Source organism: Notechis scutatus, chromosome 5 (genome assembly GCF_049901735.1).
Source record: "Notechis scutatus isolate UNSWTSFEM ecotype Mainland chromosome 5, rNotScu1.2, whole genome shotgun sequence".
Lineage (NCBI taxonomy): Eukaryota > Metazoa > Chordata > Lepidosauria > Squamata > Elapidae > Notechis > Notechis scutatus.
The window spans coordinates 53,677,521-53,698,337 of NC_142013.1; the positions used below are offsets into that span (position 1 = coordinate 53,677,521).

Genomic DNA, 20,817 nt, shown 5'->3' on the forward strand with positions numbered 1-20,817 from the left:
AATCTTCCCAGATGGTTTCCATCAAGCAAAATCAATGGGGAAAGTTAGATTTGCTTAATAACTACTTGATTTACTAACAACTATAGTGGATCACTTAATAACCATAGCAAAAAAGGTAATAAAACAGAGCACATCAACATTAGGCAGTACTGACCAGCACAAAGAAGCACCTCATACAAAGCATATAATGTTATGTTACCAGTATCAAACATGGACACATAGAATAAAATGAAATGAAAGTTAGTCACACAGAAATGAGATGTTTGGGGAAATCTGCTGGAGTAATGAGAAGAGATAAAATCAGAAATGAAACCATAAGAGAAAGAATGGGCATAGAACCAATCTTAAACTGCATACAAAAACAGCAAATAAACTGGTTTGCTCACCTGGATAGGGTGTTGTGAAATTCCATACCTTACAAACTTTTTTTGTATCTGCTGATCAATCCTGCACCTCATCCTGGATATATTTTGTTCCAATTTATTGTTGTGTTCATGACCCATATTTTTTCAACTTTGCACGGAAATAACTGGGCAATCTCCTTTCAAATTTGCTGAAGACCCAGATTGTTGGGGGCAATATGCTGACATGATAAAACCACTTAGAGAGGTAAAGTACTGTGAAGTGGTATATAAGTGCAAGTTCTATTGCTATTCATTGGTTCCATTACTGAGGGCACCACACTGTTTTGGCCCTGAAGCCCATATATACAGGTAGTCCCCGGGTTACGAGCGTTCCCTTAGCGAACGTTAGAATATATATGATAAGAGCCTCCTAGTGTGCATGAACAAGTTCCGGAACTACGAATCTTCATCCTGAATGTTGTCGGCCGAAATGGAGCTACTGAGGCACGGATCTGCCCAGTCATATCCCTGTTCCAGCATCCTGAGGCCTTGTTTGACACGTTCCCAGCCGAAATGGAGCTTCTGAGGGGCGAATCCACCCCTCAGAATCTCCATTTCGGCTGGGAACGTGTCAAACGAGGCCTCCCTTTCAGGAGTCCAGAAGCCTTGCCTAGTAGGTTGCCGGCCAAAATGGTGCTTCCAAGAGGCGAATTCAGCCCTCCGATGCTCCATTCGGCCCTCTGCATGTGTCCTCCCCCAGCCTGTTGCAGGCCGAAATGCAGCCTCCAGGGTCCACAGGAGAAGGGCTGCAGAGTGCCAAAATGGAGTCTCCGGGGGAGGCCTGTGGAGGGATAAACAGAGTGTTAGAGGGCCGGATCGGCACCTGGAGGCTCCATTTTGGCCTACAAAATCTACTATACATTCATATATGAAAAATAAACATTGCTTATTGGATATAATCAAACCATTAAAATCATACCATAATATTAACTTTGAGTGAAAGCTAAGGGGTTTTTTTGTATGTTAATAAGATAAATTTTGGCAGCTGTCATTTTAAATGTTTTACTTTTTAAATATATTTCTGGTTATTCTTTTGATAAATATGTATAATTCATTATTTTTAAATTCTGATTATTATATCTGGTGAAGTTTATATGTGATATAACCATATAATATTTAACATTTATCTGATTAAGGTTATATGTGATATTGTTATTTTACAGAGGCGAATGCCACTAACTTTCCGTGATCCAGCAGCTGCTCCTTTAAGGAAACTGTCTGTGGATTTGATCAAAACATACAAACATATTAATGAGGTAAAATTTGCATAATTCATTAATTTTTCTTATAAGTTTTTTTTATGACTAGAATGTGTTTATTAATACTAAAATGCAAGCTAAATCTATAATCTTACTCTGTTGTAATGCATTTCTTTGGACATTAAATGTTTAATACAAAGAAAAAGTTTTCTAAATTTATACTAATAATACTGTTGAGTGGAGACATACTCTTCAAAAGAATACTTACCACTTGAGTAGCATTTTAGAAGAGGAAGAACCTGCTTAGAACAGTATTTAAAATCCTTCCTTCCTTCCTTTTTCTGTATTTACATATAACTATTCTCATGTATGAATGGCTACTGTCTACTCTTTTTTCTTTTTCTTCTTCTAATTGTGCATTATTAAAATTATTTTTTCTCCTTTGAAATTATTCTTACTGTTGTAAATCTTACTGTTACTTAAATCTTACTTACTTAAACTCTTATTGTTATAGACAAAAGTACTTGTCTGCTAAAAGAAAAGAAAAGCTATTGTTTTATTTTATGAATGAAAAGTGGGAGATGCAATAAAATACTATAAGGTTGATTTATCCACTTCACTTGAATGACAGATAGTTTTTAGACTTGTTTCTGAGAGGGTAAAAAAATGTCCATCACCACAGCAAAGCTTGCTTTCATAGAATATAGCCAATATTCTTATTTGCAAGGCTTTACAACCAGAGGTGGTATTCAGCAGGTTCTGACCAGTTTAGTGGAAATTTTGAGTAGTTTGGAGAACCGGCAAATACCACCTCTGACGGGAGATTTTACAGTATCCTTCCCCTTCCACGCCCACCAAGCCACACCCACAGAACCGGTAGTAAAAAAAAATGCGAATTCCACCACGGCTTACAACTCTGGATGTTAGGAATTATCATTCTTTTTTCTAAGCCAGGTAGAAAGCAGAAAAATGTTTCTTACTGTGTCCAGATTCCAGCCATCAGAAAGCCACTAAGTTTATTGCCTAAAACTGTTACAGTCTTTCCCTTCTCTCTGCCATTAAAGAATGTCCTTTGTCTAAACACCAATTGGTCAATAATGTAAAAATCAGGACTGTTGTTTATGCAGTGATTAAAAGTTCAGTATTACGACATAAATAGCAGACTCTAAAAATAATCTTTTATCCACTCAAACCCTAAAAATAGATAAGGAAAACTCAGTTAAACAAATGAGTCAGAGACATTGTACTTGTTCATTGTATTCTTGAGGAAATTATCCATAGCTACTTTTTACCACAGAGCAGAGTAATGTTCTTCGTAATAAAATAGAGGACTAATGTCATATCGGTTGAACTATGAATGCATGTATTTCTTTGCACCTTTTAAAATAATGCCTGCTTTTGTAAATTTTATGCTTCAAGCTTCTTTGATTTACTGAACTTGTATCAAGCTGTTGTTTCAGCAGCTCCAGATTTGCTTTCAGAGCAATTGGTCACAGGCTACTGAAACAATATCCATATTCTTGTGTAGGTCCTTTTTAACTGAATAAATTATGCTGTAAAATGAAAATGTAACCATCTAATGATTAATATCACCATTATCACCATTTTTAAAATCACCATTTTGTCACTTTATTACCAAGTATTTCAATCTCTTTTGCAATAGTACATGATACAAACTGGCTATGCAATAATTGCATTTCCTAATCTCAGGTTTACTATGCAAAAAAGAAGCGACGACATCAACAGGGACAAGGAGATGATTCTAGTCACAAAAAAGAGCGGAAGGTTTATAATGATGGATATGATGATGACAACTATGACTACATTGTGAAAAATGGGGAAAAATGGATGGATCGTTATGAAATTGATTCTTTAATAGGCAAAGGCTCATTTGGACAGGTAAATGATTGAATAAATGTGAATAAAAGCAACTTAAAGCGGTATCCTATCCAAGTCATATATGGGTGGTTTTTTTATATACTCTTCACAATCCATTTTGCAATTTTATTTAGACTATGATGGTGGTGGGGAAGAAAACCCATTTTTTCCATTATACTACCTTGATTTTATGTGTTAATGTGCACAGGTCTATAAAGCTGTGAAGCTGTGCACATTAGTGTAAAGCTATAGATATTTAATGGATTTGATAGCCAGACATTACATTCTACTTCCTAACAGCCTACCAATATATAATGCAATAATTTAGTAGGCATTTATCATCACAGATAGTATTCACTATAAATTCTGTGCAGATCTGCACAAAGTCCTATTTCAATTCTATTTACTTCTGCTTGGGCAAGTGGTTTAGATTTCGTGTGATTTAACAAATATAGAATTTTTAAAAAACTTTTAATCACTAATTAATTCCAAAATTTTTCAAGTTCTTTTCCTCCTTTCAAAAATCTGGACTTTTTTATCTTGTCCACAAATATATATATATTAAAGAGGTTCTGTTACTTATAGAAGGCATTTTATTTCAATAATTGTTTTGTCTTTTTTATTTAACATGCAGTTGTATCTATTTTGTGTTTTGCTTTTCTACATTTCTGCGTTTACATTTCTACAGGTTGTAAAGGCATATGACCGAGTGGAACAGGAGTGGGTAGCTATTAAAATTATAAAGAACAAGAAGGCTTTCCTAAATCAAGCCCAAATTGAAGTGCGACTTCTTGAGCTTATGAACAAACATGACACAGAAATGAAATATTACATAGGTATTTATCTTTTCAAGAAATAACTTTTAACTATCTCATTTTTTAAAATGATCTACCATTATATTTTCATTGTTTTTGAGGTTATAAAGATATATGTCCTTTTAAAAAATCTTCTTAGTTAATCTTTGTAAATGTCCCCTTCTAGGCTATTTAAGGAGCATTGTGTAATAAATTCTATAATTTCTTAAACTTTCACCAGTTATGTATTCAATCTGGATCTATTTTTGTACAGTTAGTCTTCATTGCCTCAAAAAAATTTAGAATCTTTTGGATGTTTTATGCAGAAAGTTACCATTATTCATTACATAAAATAAATGGATCTAAGTTTCTTGCTGAAGCTTTCCATTGATCTTTTTGATTCATGAATAGAAACTTGATGCCTACATATGATATCAAGCCTTTTATGCAATTGCTCATACCTTTGATTTCAGATTGTTCTAGTTGATATGTATTTGTCAGAAAAAGTTTAATGTTAATAAGCAATTTGCCTTTCTTCCAAATTGTAACTCATGAACATTACTTCCTTGATAATCTTAACAGTGAATCTCTTTATAATCAAGTGAATTTCAGTTAACAATATCTACCTCTATAATATACTAGCTTTCTGTCATACACCAACTGAATCTACTGATTTAGTCTTCAGAAAGACTGAACCTTTCTCTCATACACCAGCTGAATTAACTGGAGATAATACAGTAATGACTTTTATGAGCAAGTTATGTACTCAGTACCCCTCCCTCCCTAGGGACATTTAAAACAAACATTTAAGTATTTTATTTTATTAAGATAGAAATTATGGCCTGAAAAGCAGGTTTGCCAAGAATAAAATCAAATAAGCAATCACATTTCTATTAATGCCTTCAACATGGTATATTTGTATTGTCCCCGTTTTGATTCTGAATAGTATAGGAAGATATGAATGAATTAGTATACTTGACCTTGGATATATTTGTTGAGTTTAATTATTGCAATGGAATCCTGGATTTCCCGAACTGAAGCCCAAATGTTGGCCTGCTAGATGAGACCTCAGATTATCCGTTTCTCAGATGACTCAGATTCAGTAGGACTAAATTGCTCCAAGTAATATTGAGAAAAACAAAATGATATGCTATGAATATGTGTTTTCAATGTTCTAGTCGTCACTTGTAAAGCTCAGAAATGGTTAGTGACTGTCATATTTAAAACACAACCTTTTTCATTAAATTACTGCCTGTAATTTAGTCCATACTTTGGAAATTTGGAATGTTCCACCATCAAAAGAAGCTAGATAGATAAAGACATGAGATACTCTCTTCCTGATACTTTCTAAGGTTAGACTAGTCTTTTCTTTATTTAACATCTTTTGAAAAATATTATTTTCCTCCCACGTATGACATCTGATTGTTTTTAGATAAGCTCCTCATTTTTAGGAGCATTTTCATGCCTTAATTTTACAATTATCATTTTAATTATAAGACATGTTAAGGAAGTAGGTACTCAGATTATTTCTTTAACAGTGAATGAGTAGATGAAACTATCAAAATGGCAAGAGACACTAAGACAGGGAAATACTCAATGTAAGCATTTTTAAAAACACTTGTATAATTGTGAAATTATAAAAAGTAGCTTTTTCTGAACTAATGGCAGTTCTGTAACTAAAGTTAATTTTATGTTTTTATGTAATTCAGAATGGTTTAATTATTCATCTGCTGTGCATTCTGTTGCTCAGTGAAATATAATATATAAGAGCGATTCTAAAGCAGCACTAAACATTAATGAAATTTGCTTTTACATATTTGCTTGATTCTAGACAAGAAAATAAAGGCACATATTCTCTTCGTAATGGCAGCAGTATATTTTTCTTTAGTATATTTAGTTTAATTAAATTTTAGTCTAATTTCAAATAGTTTAAGCAGAAAGGTTGTGTATTGATCAGAAATCTGAAGCCTCAAGCATAGGAAGTCTATAAATGAAGGGATATAGTCTGTACTTTTTAGAAAAATAAGTGCCACCATTTTAATTTTAGCATCATGTGATTTTCAAAGAAAGAAATTACTTTTTTTCCAAAAAGAAATTTTTGTTAATGAGTATAGAAAAGTAAAAGGACAGTTGTACTTTAAAAAAAGTTTGGCAGACTTTTGGGCAAACTAATAGCTTTCTTAAGGAGATGCTTAAAGGTTTGAGACTATACCTGTAATTTAACACCTTCCCCCTTCTTTTTTCTTTCAGTGCATTTGAAGCGTCACTTTATGTTCCGAAACCATCTCTGTTTAGTTTTTGAAATGCTCTCTTATAATCTCTATGACCTTCTGCGGAATACAAATTTCAGAGGGGTTTCATTGAACTTGACGCGAAAGTTTGCACAACAGATGTGTACTGCACTGCTTTTTCTTGCAACTCCTGAACTTAGTATCATTCACTGTGATCTAAAACCTGAAAACATCTTGCTGTGTAACCCCAAACGAAGTGCTATCAAAATAGTTGATTTTGGCAGTTCTTGCCAGCTTGGACAGAGGGTAAGTATTATCACTTCAAGATATTTCAGTATGGCTTTTTGTTTTGTTTTGTTTTGTTTATATTTTAAATAAATCAGCATGCTCCAAAAAATATGTTCCTAATTACTACATAAGGACAAAATAAGCAAAATGTTTTAGCGATAAAGGGACTACCCATATTTCTGCCTGTTTCCTAACTAAGCATTGAGAATATACGGTATATATATCTGTATGGCTGCAAGTCTCCATAATAGTAAATGATGGTTCTGTTTGCATTGTAGTGCATAGTTAAACTCTGCTGAGCTCTTTACTAAATCATAGCCAGAATGTTAGTTTTGCATTTATAAAAAACATCTATTTGCAAGTGCAGTTTTGATGGCTCAAATAGCACCGTGATTCTGTTTCAGAAAGCAGAAGGACAGGGTTTGTTTAGGTTTTTAGGGTTTCTTGAAGTTATACTTTTTAAGGTTCAAGTCAAGGATTCCTTAATGGAATTCTAAGTCTATAGACTAGTCTGGTTAGCTTTTTAAAAAAAAATCCCAAGAAGTCACAGCAAACCACTTTCATATTGTCAAGAAAAGATATATAGATGTGGAGTCCTTATTGCTCTCTGGGGTTGATTGTTTGCTTGCAGAAGTTTCATTACCCAATTAAGTAATATCATCAGTGCTAGTGAGTGTAAGATTTGTTCCCTGTTTATGTGCAGGATCTTGCCCTGCCAATATTGATGCGGGTATGATTTTTTTTCCTTTGTAAATCTTTGAATATAGTTTTCTAGTCGATTGTTTGCCTGATATTATTCCCTGGTTATCTAAGTGTTGGTTACTGGAGGGGATGTGTTCTAGTCTTTTTGTCTCCTACTGTACATAAACAGGGAACAAATTCCACATTCAGTTAAAACTGATGATATTATCTACTTGGGTATTAAAATGTCTGGAAGCAGACAGCTCCACAGTTCAACCTTGAATTAAATAGATTCTCTTTTATTGACATATATAGATATGTCTCTGCATCACCTGAAGTTGAACTCTGCTTGAAGAAGGCTTATTTTATTACATTGTTTAGAATCTAGTAGCAAATTTATATTATGGTTTTTATAGTATGATTCTACATATGTCGGGCACAAACAATCAGATCCACATGTGAAGGGTTGAAGTGGAGTGCTTATTACATCCTATCTATAATGTAAGAATCTCTCCAGACTGTTTTCCCTCTCTAGAGAACAAAGAGATAAGTTTCCATGGAACATGTGAGTGAGTGTGAGTGTGTGTGTGTGACTAACCCCTGCTTGATCCCTCCTCCTTGCCTGGTTAGTAGTTTCCCAACATCATGAATCTTTCACAAATAAGGAAACAGAATTGCTGTCAATGGAGCAAAGTATTTTTAACATTTTCTGCTGTATAATTGCATATTTAACTTTAAGCTTCTTTTTTAATTACCAAGTTTTGTAGATTTAAATTTTTTCTCTCCTTATTTGTATTTCAAACAAATTATGTGTAATATAGAATCATTACTTTCTACCTACAGAATTTTTTGGGATTATTTAATGTCTTTGTTTGTAAAATGCAGATATATCAATATATCCAGAGTCGTTTTTATCGATCACCTGAGGTGCTATTGGGAATGCCTTATGATCTTGCAATTGATATGTGGTCCCTTGGTTGTATCTTAGTGGAAATGCACACTGGAGAACCTCTTTTCAGTGGAGCAAATGAGGTATGTTAATATTCATATGAATTTTTATTATGTTGAGTTGCCTATTTCTTTAATTTTAAATATTTGGTTATACTTCTAATTGATTTTTCTCATTTGAAACAGGTTGATCAGATGAATAAAATAGTGGAAGTTTTGAGTGTACCACCTGCTCATATTCTTGACCAAGCACCAAAAGCAAAAAAGTTTTTTGAGAAGTTGCCAGATGGCTCTTGGACCTTAAAAAAGACCAAAGATGGGAAAAGGGTAAATAAATATTTTAATCTTTGATCTAGTTTAATCTGTTTGTAACTGTGTTGGCTCCCTTGGCTAAGAAACAGAAATGAGCACTATTCCCTAGAATCAGAATCAACTGGACAGGGGAAACCTTTACTTTTACTTTTAGCTAATTCTGATTTAAATGAGAACATTTTCCCTTAGAAATTAGAGAAAATTACTAATGTCCCTAATTAATTATTAATACTTCCTACTATTAAGAAGTGTAATAATAAAATAAATGGCAAGCATACATCATTTTCAGTCCAAAAATACTTCACTTTAGATAGATTGTCAGAAATAAACTATGCAGTAATTGTTGTAATTATTTAACTCTACTGTACAGCTTTTACTAAAAAGAATAAAAGCAAAAGTTAAAAAATATATAAATGTTCAGGCATCCCAACCCCCGAAGGGAGCTATTTTGGTGTAGGATTTAAGAGCTGGACAACATAGGCACACACACACACACAGAGAGAGAGAGAGAGAGAGAGAAAGAGAGACTCTCTTTTGGAAGTTGCACTTTTGTTCTGCGGCATATGTTAACACATACTATAAACTTTCTAAACTAGGGGAAATCATAGAGAAATGGTGTTGTAAGTCATCCAGAATCACTGTTTTTTGTTATTTTATATTTATTATTAAATGTGTTGGTTGCCCATCTTACCACAGGGTAACTCTGCAGCATATAAATTTAATAAATAAATAAATAATATATTCATAGAGGAATAGTTTATAAGCATTGCCATCTGATCTCAGGATCTCTAGGTGGCTGTTGTAATACATGAATATAATGTTAATCTACTGTCATGGCATGTGGAAATGACCTTCAGAGATGAGGGGAAAGACGATATCTAAAGAAGATTGGACAAGAGAAGGAGGCTTAACAGGCAGAGAAAGAAATTTAGGAAGGGCATGCCCTAATTAGTTAAATCAAAAGTGGCAGGAGAGTTATACTTTCAGATTTGCAAATTTGGTGTCCACCTTCCCAAGTATATTTCTCACCATTACTTTTAACAGCCTGACCAGTTTTTGGGTTTTTTTGGGGGCGGGGGGGGGCCTCCTTCCTAAGTTTATTTGACCATTAAGCCACTAGGGGCTCTTCCTTCTCTTGTCTGACCATTCCTGTCTGGTTATTCTTTTTCCTTCGCCCCATAAGGTCTTTCCCACATATCATTATATCTACATATGGCAATTGTTACATATTGTGGAATGAGGATATTTCTCTTTGGTTTTCTTTTAAAGTAAATGATTATTGTTAATATTTTGATAACTGTACAGGTTTCAGAAAAGTGACTTGCCATTTTCATCTTCCTACAGCTGAGAGTGACTAGCACAAGGTCCCTTAACTGGCTTTGTGTTTAAAGCAAGACTAGAACTCACAGTCTCTCAGTTTCTATCCTGATGCCTTAATTTTTACACTAAAGTATCTCTGAAGACTTCAGGCATTCAGCCAGGTAGTCACCAGGAGTCAAAAACAAAAACCAATAACCACAACAAAAACCAAAATATGCTAAATCGAGGGCAGGAGTTTTTTAAACAACAACAACTGGAAGTATTTATATTGTTAGAAAACTGATCTGAAATAATAAAAATGCAACTATATTTTTTAAATGTAAAGATTTTTCTAATTTTCTAACAGGAGTACAAACCACCTGGAACCCGTAAACTTCACAATATACTTGGAGTTGAAACAGGAGGACCAGGAGGGCGTCGTGCTGGAGAGTCAGGACATACTGTAGCTGACTACTTGAAGTTTAAAGACCTCATCTTAAGGATGCTTGATTATGATCCAAAAACCCGAATTCAACCTTATTATGCTTTGCAGCATAGTTTCTTTAAGAAAACAGCAGATGAAGGTACAAACACAAGTAACAGTGTCTCTACAAGTCCTGCTATGGAGCAGTCGCAGTCTTCAGGAACCACTTCTAGCACGTCTTCAAGCTCAGGTATATTCGTGACTCCTACAACATTTTGGAAATGAAGTCATTGGAAGAATATTTACTATATACATAAAAATGTTTTTATATTATTTTAAATCTGGCTCTCTATATCCTTTTTTAAAATTCTAGCTACCCTTTTTTTCCTTTGTAATAATCTTATTTATTATGCTTTCTTCTTGTCACATCAAAATTTCTGATTATATCATCTTCAACGTATTTGTTTTGCTTATGATTAAAGGTGGCTCTTCGGGGACAAGTAACAGTGGAAGAGCACGGTCAGATCCAACACACCAGCATCGACATAGTGGTGGACACTTCACTGCTGCTGTACAAGCTATGGATTGTGAAACGCACAGTCCTCAGGTAGTTTTGAAAGGAAGTCTCTGTTAACTAATTATTGGTATCCTTAAATAACCAAATAGTTCTGTTCCATGATCACACCACAGTAGCAATCTTTTACCAATTCTGCAACTTATTTTTTTATCATTCAGATAATTATTTGATAATCTGATTAAAACTGAAATAATTGCCCAAAAGCTAATAGTTCCTTCTAAATCCCATTGTTAAAATGGTTTGAACAGTTGCATATTATGCATATTTGATAGTCAGATCTAAGAACTTTTGTAATACTGCAGGAGATAGATACTAATAACATATTTCATTTTTTGAAGTTTTCAGTTATACTTTTGGCAACACATAAATCAAGTTCAATGTAGTACAAGTCTAACTGTGCTTTGTTTAGATTTTATGACATAAAATAACCCTCCTTTGTGTGTGTGTGTGTGTGTTGTTGTTGTTACAGGTTCGACAGCAGTTTCCTCCTCCGCTTGGTTGGCCAGGAACTGAAGCTCCTACACAAGTTACTGTTGAAACCCATCCAGTTCAAGAAACCTCTTTCCATGTTACTCCTCAGCAACAAAATGCATTACACCATCATCATGGAAATAATTCCCATCACCACCATCACCACCACCACCATCATCACCATCACCATGGACAGCAGGCCTTGGGTAGTCGGACCAGGCCAAGGATCTACAATTCTCCAACAAACAGCTCGTCCACCCAAGATTCCATGGAGGTGGGCCATGGTCACCACTCCATGACATCCCTGTCTTCCTCAACAACTTCTTCCTCTACATCTTCCTCCTCAACTGGTAATCAAGGCAATCAGGCCTATCAGAACCGCCCCGTGGCTGCTAACGCATTAGACTTTGGACAAAATGGAGCTATGGACGTCAATTTAACGGTCTATTCTAATCCACACCAAGAAACTGGCATAGCAGGACACCCAACGTACCAGTTTTCTGCTAGCACAGGTCCTGCTCATTACATGACTGAAGGACATCTTACAATGAGACAGGGAATTGATAGGGAAGAATCTCCCATGACAGGAGTTTGTGTTCAGCAAAGTCCTGTGGCCAGCTCGTGACTAAAGTGAAACAGATTGGTTTCTTGTGTGTTTTTATAGAAGTGGTGTTTTTCCAAAAAAAAAAAAAAAGTGCAAAGCTGCTTGAATCAGGAGGAGATAGACTTATTGAACCGCTACAGAAGGGCAAAGCTAACTATTTTTTTAAACTTGAACAGATTGCAGTGAAGTTTTTAGAGCCATGTTCATACCTATCCTAGATAGCTTTGAGAAGATTTCTCACGTTTTTGCCCATTTTAATTATTACAACCAAGTTACATATATATTTTTCCCCTTGTTCAACAGAATGAATATTCAAGAGTTTATCTTAGTTGCATGCCCAGAATCATATAAATGGGCATTTTGGGGGTTTTCTTTCCTTTTTTAATGTTAAGGGGGGAGGGGTGGGAAGTAATACTGAATTTCCATTCCCCAAACATACATGAACATAAAAAGCAGTACTGTAAGGAAGAGGGATCCTAAGATTGCAAAACAGAATCTTTAGCTGTAAAAAAGGATAGTTGTAATGGTGTTCATGAGACACATTAAGCATGCTAAGTGGCGGTGATTAAGACTCCTTATCTGAACCTACTGAGAATCAAAGCAGCAATTATATTTGGATTCTGTGTCTCATGTTTGAGGCTACAATCAGTTAGTATTGAAATAAGACTGGTCCTGTAAGTAAGGTGCACTGAGAAGCAATCAACAGGTTGGTCTTGACCAGTCCAGGGGAAGTCTTAAGTGGTGGTCTTTGGGATAACCTTTGGCCTTATGGATTTGGACTCTTAAGTTAGAAGAGCCTACCATTTCAGATGCAATCACTTTTGGACATGCTTTTGCAGATAGTCCTTAATGCTGAAAACACAGAGAATGGGTAATTCAAGAGGCCTTTCTTTTAAAATAGACTTTGTGACCCACTTATTGTAAGGTATTGCAAAGTCACTTTGCGTGTGTCATAAAGCTGACTTCCTTATTGGTTGAAGGTCACAGGAGTAGTGGTTTGCTTTTGATGAAAATAGCTACAACTGTGTTCCTCTCTGCTTTTCACTTTCTTTTTTTCCTTTCCTCCTACGTCTTCTTCCTCTTTTTTGCTTTTTCTGGGCACGTGGTTTCTCCACTGTTACTTCTGCACAAAGATGTCTTCTGTTCAACCTGAACATTTTTAAAAATGCAGAATTTTATGTGACTGCTTTTTTGCCTCACAATTATGCTGTGAATTTTACAAAAAAAATTTCTTTTTTGATAATTTATTGTACCAAAGCTGTTTTTATAGCACATAGATGTCTGTAACCAATAATGTAGCAGTTCTGCACTTTGACACAAGGTGTAACTAGACCATTTTTAAATGTCAGTTGAAAATTATGGCTGTACTATTGCTTAAACAAAACTGGAACTGTTGTTTATTCATAGCCAATACATTTACAACAGTCTGTGTATTGAACATGATAGATAGGACATCTAATTCAACACTATAACATCTGTTGCATTATAAATGTGTTCAAGCTTCTGAAAGTAAAAGGGACAGTAAAGCCAGAAGCTATGAAGCCAGCAGTTAATTTGTTGTATCCCTTATTAGCATAAATGTAAACCTGAAGGCAAGACCTTGATTGCATGAACAGATCCAAAACACTAAGATGAGCGAAGTTTAAAAAAAAAAAGGCTCAAGTGAAACCTGAGGCTTAGTAGGCTGTATTTAACAGGACGTCAGCTTGGCAGTTGCTAAATTTCAGAACCCTTTTGAAGAATTTTGGAATTACGAATACAAACATTGTGAATAAAAGAGAGGAATCAGGGTAATAATCAGGGTTATCTTTCCAGATTAACACTGTTTTGCCCGTTACACGAACAGAAGCAGTCATCTACCTCTGCCAGTAAACCAGTTTAAAAGGCCATTCAACAAAATACCGTGCACTTCAGATGGTTAGTCCTTATAGCAAACTAGGTCAGTTCTTCTGAACAAATTATTTTTTTTCTTTTTATAATCATTCCTTATATTGGCAACAGAGAGGCTGAATGCAGTGGGAGTATGAAAGAATGCTTTAGAAATAAGGAGTTTTTGTAAAGCAACTTTTTTATCTAAGTATCCATATTTATTTTATATTGCGTTCTCAAGCCTGTGAATTGGTATTTTTGAACTTCTGCAGTTCAAAAATGTTTGCTGAGCAAAAGGCTGTCGTCACAAAAATGGAGCATTGTGCTTAGCAATACAAAATGGAATCCAATATGTACTGCTGTCTAGGAATATAAGGGTAACAAATATGGGTAATTTTTCTTGTGCTGGTTGCCATACTTTAACAAGCACCAAAAATACTGTTTTTAAATTTACATAAACAGAAATCATAAACTCCAGTGCTTCTGCATACTGTGTTATGTTACAGTCCAGTTTTGTGTGCTTTACTACACAGTTTGGTTACAGGACTTCTGTGCATTGTAAACATAAACAGCATGGAAAAGGTTAAATACCTGTGTTCAGATTGTAAGATCTAGTCCGGACTTGCTGTGTATATTGTAACGTTAAATGAAAAGACAAGCCCTTTGTATTATAGTCATGCAGTCTTATGTATGATAAACAGTTGAATAATTTGTCCTCAGACTCTTTACTGTGCTTTAAAAAAATAACTTAAGATAAAATGTAAACATAGTAAAATCTTCCTATGCAATTAACCTACTTCAAGGCCTGGTCTGCTAGGTATGATTATAGTAACGTGTAAATATTAGAAACATTTGAGACAGATTTTAAGAGAATATAGAAGTAAAACTTGGAGGTGTAATATATTACTTTGAGTTTTTAATTCAAATAGCAAGACTTTTTTTGAAATGCCCACACCTCTTCTCTGTTTTATTCTGACTGTAAAGCATAATTTTTAGTTTTTAATTGTATACATTTTTACATTAAGTACTTTTCATATATTTCTTTTATTTATATAGTGCCTAAACAAGAGTGATCTCACAGCTGTACAAACTGTAAAACAGTTCTGATACTGCCAACAAGCTTACAAACCAGCCACAGCACTACAGGAATGTACTTCCCCGAACTAAGTTAAAGTATTAAATTAGAAATACATTTTTGAAAAAAGGATACATTTAGAACTTCTTAATCCATTCATCATAATTTTCTTTGGTTTTTAAAATTGATGCTCCTTTTTCACTTGATACCTCATTATGAGGTAATGTGCAGGGACGTATTGTACTGCATCATTGTATTGTTTATGGCTGTGAGAAGCTGTTAAACCAAAAGTCAAAACATGCTTGTTCAGTCTCTTGTATGCAATGTTCAGAAAATGGGCCATGCACATTCTCAGTATTCCATATCTTAATCAGGAACAAAGATTAAGAATAAATTTAGGCCCCATATACAGGACCAAATTCTGTTCTTACCCTGGAGCACTTGGCAAAGAAATCAATAGAGCTCTAGCTCCCTCAATTGCCTGCTATAGTATGTATGGATATTGCTGCAAGAAGCAAGTACATTCTTCATGAAGCCCTTCTTGTTCTCTATGTAGTATGTGGGTAGCAAGAAGAGAAGGGTAGAACATAACTGGTGAGGCTGTTTGTAGGCTTTCCATGCAAATATAATGGCATGGACTTATCTTTACAAAACAGGGTCTAAACTAATAAATAATGTAAAATTTATCACGAATAATTGGGTTTTAGCCTAATTTCTTCTAAAATGTGAAGTGGCGGTTATCCTTTTTTAGGGTAAAAGGCTTTATACCAATGGTTTTTATCTCAGTTACTCACTATGCCCAAATAACTTTCTAAAAGTAATCCATGTTACAGGTTTTAATGCAAGTCTGTACAATACATCATTTTGTATGTCCAAAATTGCACTGTTACAAGATTATTAACCAGTTTACATTTTTGTCACATTCAGATGGGGAGGGGGTGTCACAAAAATAGCTAATGGAATTCAGTTTAACTTTTGTTCTATAGCAGTTTCCTGTTATTGTTTTAAATGTGAACAACAGATAACATTCAGATAGGATTTGACCTGAAGCTGCACCTATTTGAACACAGGAAAAAAAACACTTTGTAAAAACCCTTCAGTAAGTTGTGGACAAACAAGAAGCCATAAGAATTGGAAGAGTTTGCAGAAGTTTTTTTTATTAACATTGTTTAAGGAAGGAGGAGTTAGTTATTTCTTGCCCCAATCAAGACTACTGGTAATGAAATTAAATGCTGTGCTTGCAGCATAATTTGACTCCTTGGAGACTGGTTTAAATCCTGAAATTAAAGAATGGCTGAGTTCACATGACAATGATTGAAAATGCAACGTATTTGTTGTTGTTGTTTTCTTTTGGTTAACAAGCCTGTTCTGAATCTGCTAAAATTTATAATATTTTTTGGACTAGGCATTGCTACTACTGAGCTTCCAATCTGTTTTTAGCCTGTACAGTGTTAAACACTTTGACCTAAAGTGGAATAGTCTTTCTGGTTTTCTTTGGATGTTTTCTTCCTTCCAATTCTTTGAAACTGCTTTAAATTGTTAGGACACCTTGTTTGCACAGGTGAAGCACTCCCTTCTGATGGGCACAAATGTTTTTAGCTTGATGAAGGACATCAGTTATGTTTAAGGCATAATTGATCTGATTTGAAAGTTGCACTGGGAATAAGATTTCCAGGAAAGGGTGGGGTGGTGAAAATTCCAATGGTTATTTCATCTCTGTCTGATAAAATTCTTTCCTGCCTGCAGAGGAACCTCATTTTTTTTACTTTTATCTGCACAAGCTGAGAGTTCAAAGATTCTCTGGAATTCCACATGAGACCAGAAGGTCTGATTTCAACTAGCCTTGAGAAGTTGTGGTCTTCTCCAATGCCACAACTATTCCACCTTTGTTGGGTTCCTCAATTTGTATTGTGCTATCCCGATTCATATTCTCCAACCTTGCTGATTGATCTTCAGGCAAGGAAATCCATCTTGGAAGGAAAGATTTCACCAAATCACACGAGTGTCCCAGAGCACCCTATCTGGAATAGTCAGAATAGAAATCTTCCCATTCCATTGACATAGTCGACTACATTATGCTTACTGTGTTTCTACAGGTCATCTCCAAGATCAGTCAGGTGTCTCCGTTCTGCTTGGTCCTTTCAGCATTAAGCTTTTCATCAATGCATCTATATTTGGGCAGCTCAAGATATGAGACAGACCATAATATGAATAGGTCTTCTCCATATTTTCAAATGCCATTAGCTGATCATGCCTTAGACCAGGGGTCTCCAAACCTTTCAGTCTGAGGGCCATGCTGGATAATTTGCAAACATTCAAGGGACATATGTCTATGGAGATTCTCTGTCATCCAGGTCATGGTTGTCCCAAAGGTGCTTTTTCAAGAGGCAACTGGACTTTCTGGTTTGTCTTTGAAGAGATTTCGCTTCTCATCAGTGAAATGTCTTCAAAGACAAACCAGAAAGTCCAGTTGCCTCTTGAAAAAGCACCTTTGGGACATTCAAGGGATGTGAGAAAGAACAGTTTTATAAATGAGTGAATAAAATTTGATTGTGTTTCATTTTGCTCAATGTAATACGATTCACAACAACAAAAATGTGACAACTACAAAGAACAAAGCTGTGCTCATGGACAAATGATACAAGAAAAATGTCAAACTGTAGCAAATGTTCCAAAGAAATAATTACTGCAGATGAGAATAAGGCTATTCTTTTTTTCAATAAATTTTATTTATTTAAATTTTACAAATGTACATTAAATGAGAATCTGCCCAATTTTGTGGCACAGAATAAAAATAATAAATTCACCACAAAAAAGAACTCCAGTAAACGAAAGAAGTTCTGGTAATTGCAGGTTTAATCCACACAAGCACAGAATTAATGTGAATGATGAAGCTGATTCTTTTATTTCAAAATGAGTGAAAAGCTAATGGCGCCATCAATTCTTATATCTGGGGTGTAAAACAAAAACAAGCTATACTGGATCAGGCCACCTCCTTTGCCACCTACCCCCTTGTAGGCAGGGGAAGTCACCTTCCAACAGGCTCAAAGCCGGTGCAAATTTTAAAGGGGAAGGTGCTTCCCCTTATCCAGCAATCCTCCAGCTGGCTTACAATGCCCCTACATCGGAAAAATCGAGGGAATTTTACCATCCTTTCCAAACAGTGATGAATGCAACCCTGCTTTCTCTCCTTGTACTGTTTGGAAAGGATCAAAGCACAACACATGGGGAAGAGCTGGCAGGTTGGAAAGAACCTTCTGGAGAGCCAGATGTCACCCGTGGACTATAGTTTGGAGAACCTGCTTTGGACTAATCATGTGACAGATTTTTCAAACGTGCTTCCTGATCTTCCAGGTTATTTTCTTCCAAGGTCTTTGAGGCACATCACATATCTGGGATCTAGCTCAACATGTCTTCTTGACCAAAGATCACAAATTTCTCTGTGGCCTATCTGCTGAGGATGCTAGTCAGAAATTGTCCATTGCCACTGAGCCATTCTTGCTGTCCCATTCATTCACTAACAGTTTTCCTGTAGATCTCTCTGAACTTGATAATTAGAGTGGTAATTAAAAGTTTGTGAACCCTTTTTAATTTTCAACATTTCTGCATAATATGACCTAAAACACTATCTGTTTTCCACATGAGTCCTAAAATGAATTAAATGAGGAATAAAGGAGTCAAAATATTATCATTGTTCATTTATTCATTGAGGAAAATGATCCAAAGCTACATATCAAATATGTGATCCTTTGCTTTAAGTAATTGGGGTGCTTCCTTTGGGTAGCAATAACTGCAACTTCTTCTTTTTTTTTTAAAGAAAATATGTTAACATTTTTAATAAACATAGTAAAATTAATATAAGCCAAACTACAAGAAAATAGGAAAAAGGAAAGATGGAAAAGAAAGAAAAATGATATAGTAAATAAAAATGTATAAAGAACTTAACCCCTTCAAATATGAACAATTGCAAATGTCTTAAAATTTTCTTTTCATTTTTCTTTGTGTCTTCTCACAATTTTTTTTATTACAACTTTAACAAATCTCTTTTGCAAATTCAATATGAGAAAGTTAACCCCACCACTCATCAGGAAAAAGAAGGTTTTAATCCTGCTGTACAGGACTTTAGTTAGACCCCATTTGGAATACTATGTCCAGTTCTGGAGACCAAAAATGTTGCAAGGCCTGAAGGACAAAACATATCAGAAGAGATCAGAGGAACTGAATGTGTAAGCTTAGAGGACAAGAGAAAGGGGGGAACATTGAAGTTGAATATATTAAGGGTGTGTATAAGGTTCTAGAAGGCCGTATTTTCAATATTAAGCAAAAATCAAGAACACTGGGGCATAACCTCAAACTGACGGGGGAAGTTCATAAGTAACATTAGAAAGTATTACTTCACAGAAAGAGTAGTGGGTTGAACATGATAGAGTCTGGGTTGTTAGCAACTAACCAGGAAAAATAGTTTTGGAATCATATTCTATAATCTAGTATAGGCAGTTTCAATAGCTGTGAAAAAGATAAATTCCTTGCTATATGAATCATTAGGAAAAGGACTGAAACTAAAGCTGCTGACATTGCCATATTTTATTAGAAAAGCTGAGAATCTTCAGCTTGGAATAAAAAGTTATAGAAAGAGATTATTATCAATTTGTAGAAAATTATACATGACATGGAGAAAGTGCACATAGAGATTGTTTTTCTTTTTTTATATATTCTTGTTTCAAGCTCACCCAATGAAATTGGAAGAATTTTAAAACCATTCCACGTGTGCAGAATTAACCAGTGAAATTTATTATGACAAAAATGTAGTTGGGTTTCTAAGTAGGATGGCTTTAAAATAAATGAATATATTCGTTGAAATAGGTCTATTACTATGGAAAACTGCTGTCAAATAGCAGTTGCAGAGAAACAGGAGAGCAATGAATTCTCATCTTCAACTTGAAAGAAAGTCAAAGGCAATATGGTTGAGTTCTTGATTTGATGTGAGAGCTATTTATATTCTGAATACTGCAACTGTTGATGAGGATACATGATGCAATTTCATATTTTATAAAAATACATTTTGATAAAATCCCATTTTATAACTATGCATTAAAGCTGGCATTGTGTTTATTGAATATTCCTATTAGAATAATTTTCATTCCATCTATTTAACATAAAATTAACCCACATATTCTTTCTAAACAGTTAATTTTACAATTCCTGAAATGAACTGCTTATGTGTTTTCATTCCAAAAATTCCATGTTCCTTCACTAACTATGTTTCCTCCTGAAATGTTCGTATTTAAAAAAAAAACAGGAAAAGATATCTAGAAGTTCTCTCCTTGAGATTATGCAGAAGAAAAGGTGAAGTGTTTGAAGAAAAGAGTACCTCTATTAAGAGAGGGGATGGTTTGGGATACTATGGCAACTAGTTGTGCAGAAAAGAACAAATTGATTTAATGGGATCTCAGCATATTCTGACAGCTAATATTTTACCATCAGAGAAAAAATTAAGACTGAAGAGGCTCAGTATTTCAGGAAAACAACAATCCACAGCATACTTTCTAATCACAACTAGTGCTTATAGGAAAGAATGATAACAATGATACAAACGCCTTTTGTATCATACATGAATTGTGCCACCATCTATTCCACTTAAGGATTTGTTGCAATATACAATATGAACAAGATTGTATAATCTGTTGCTTACTATTGTACATAGCTATTTACATTTAATTAATATTTCTTTGTGTGATCTACAAAAAGTTTTGATTGTCCACA

General features: G+C 34.7%; 1 protein-coding gene across 14 annotated transcripts in view; it reads left to right on the top strand.

The window, feature by feature from the left end:
- DYRK1A (dual specificity tyrosine phosphorylation regulated kinase 1A) overlaps nt 1-15,747 on the top strand; it is a 139,543-nt gene extending 123,796 nt beyond the window's left edge. For all 14 annotated transcript variants that reach the window (XM_087966773.1, XM_087966775.1, XM_087966774.1 and 11 more), the window contains 9 exons: nt 1,568-1,660; nt 3,314-3,502; nt 4,170-4,317; nt 6,526-6,812; nt 8,361-8,507; nt 8,610-8,750; nt 10,402-10,708; nt 10,941-11,065; nt 11,505-15,747. In XM_087966773.1, coding sequence (XP_087822899.1) covers nt 1,568-1,660; nt 3,314-3,502; nt 4,170-4,317; nt 6,526-6,812; nt 8,361-8,507; nt 8,610-8,750; nt 10,402-10,708; nt 10,941-11,065; nt 11,505-12,131 — 2,064 coding nt within the window. In that variant the 3' untranslated portion in view covers nt 12,132-15,747. The remainder of the gene's footprint in view (nt 1-1,567; nt 1,661-3,313; nt 3,503-4,169; nt 4,318-6,525; nt 6,813-8,360; nt 8,508-8,609; nt 8,751-10,401; nt 10,709-10,940; nt 11,066-11,504) is intronic.
- The last annotated feature ends 5,070 nt before the right edge of the window (nt 15,748-20,817 follow it).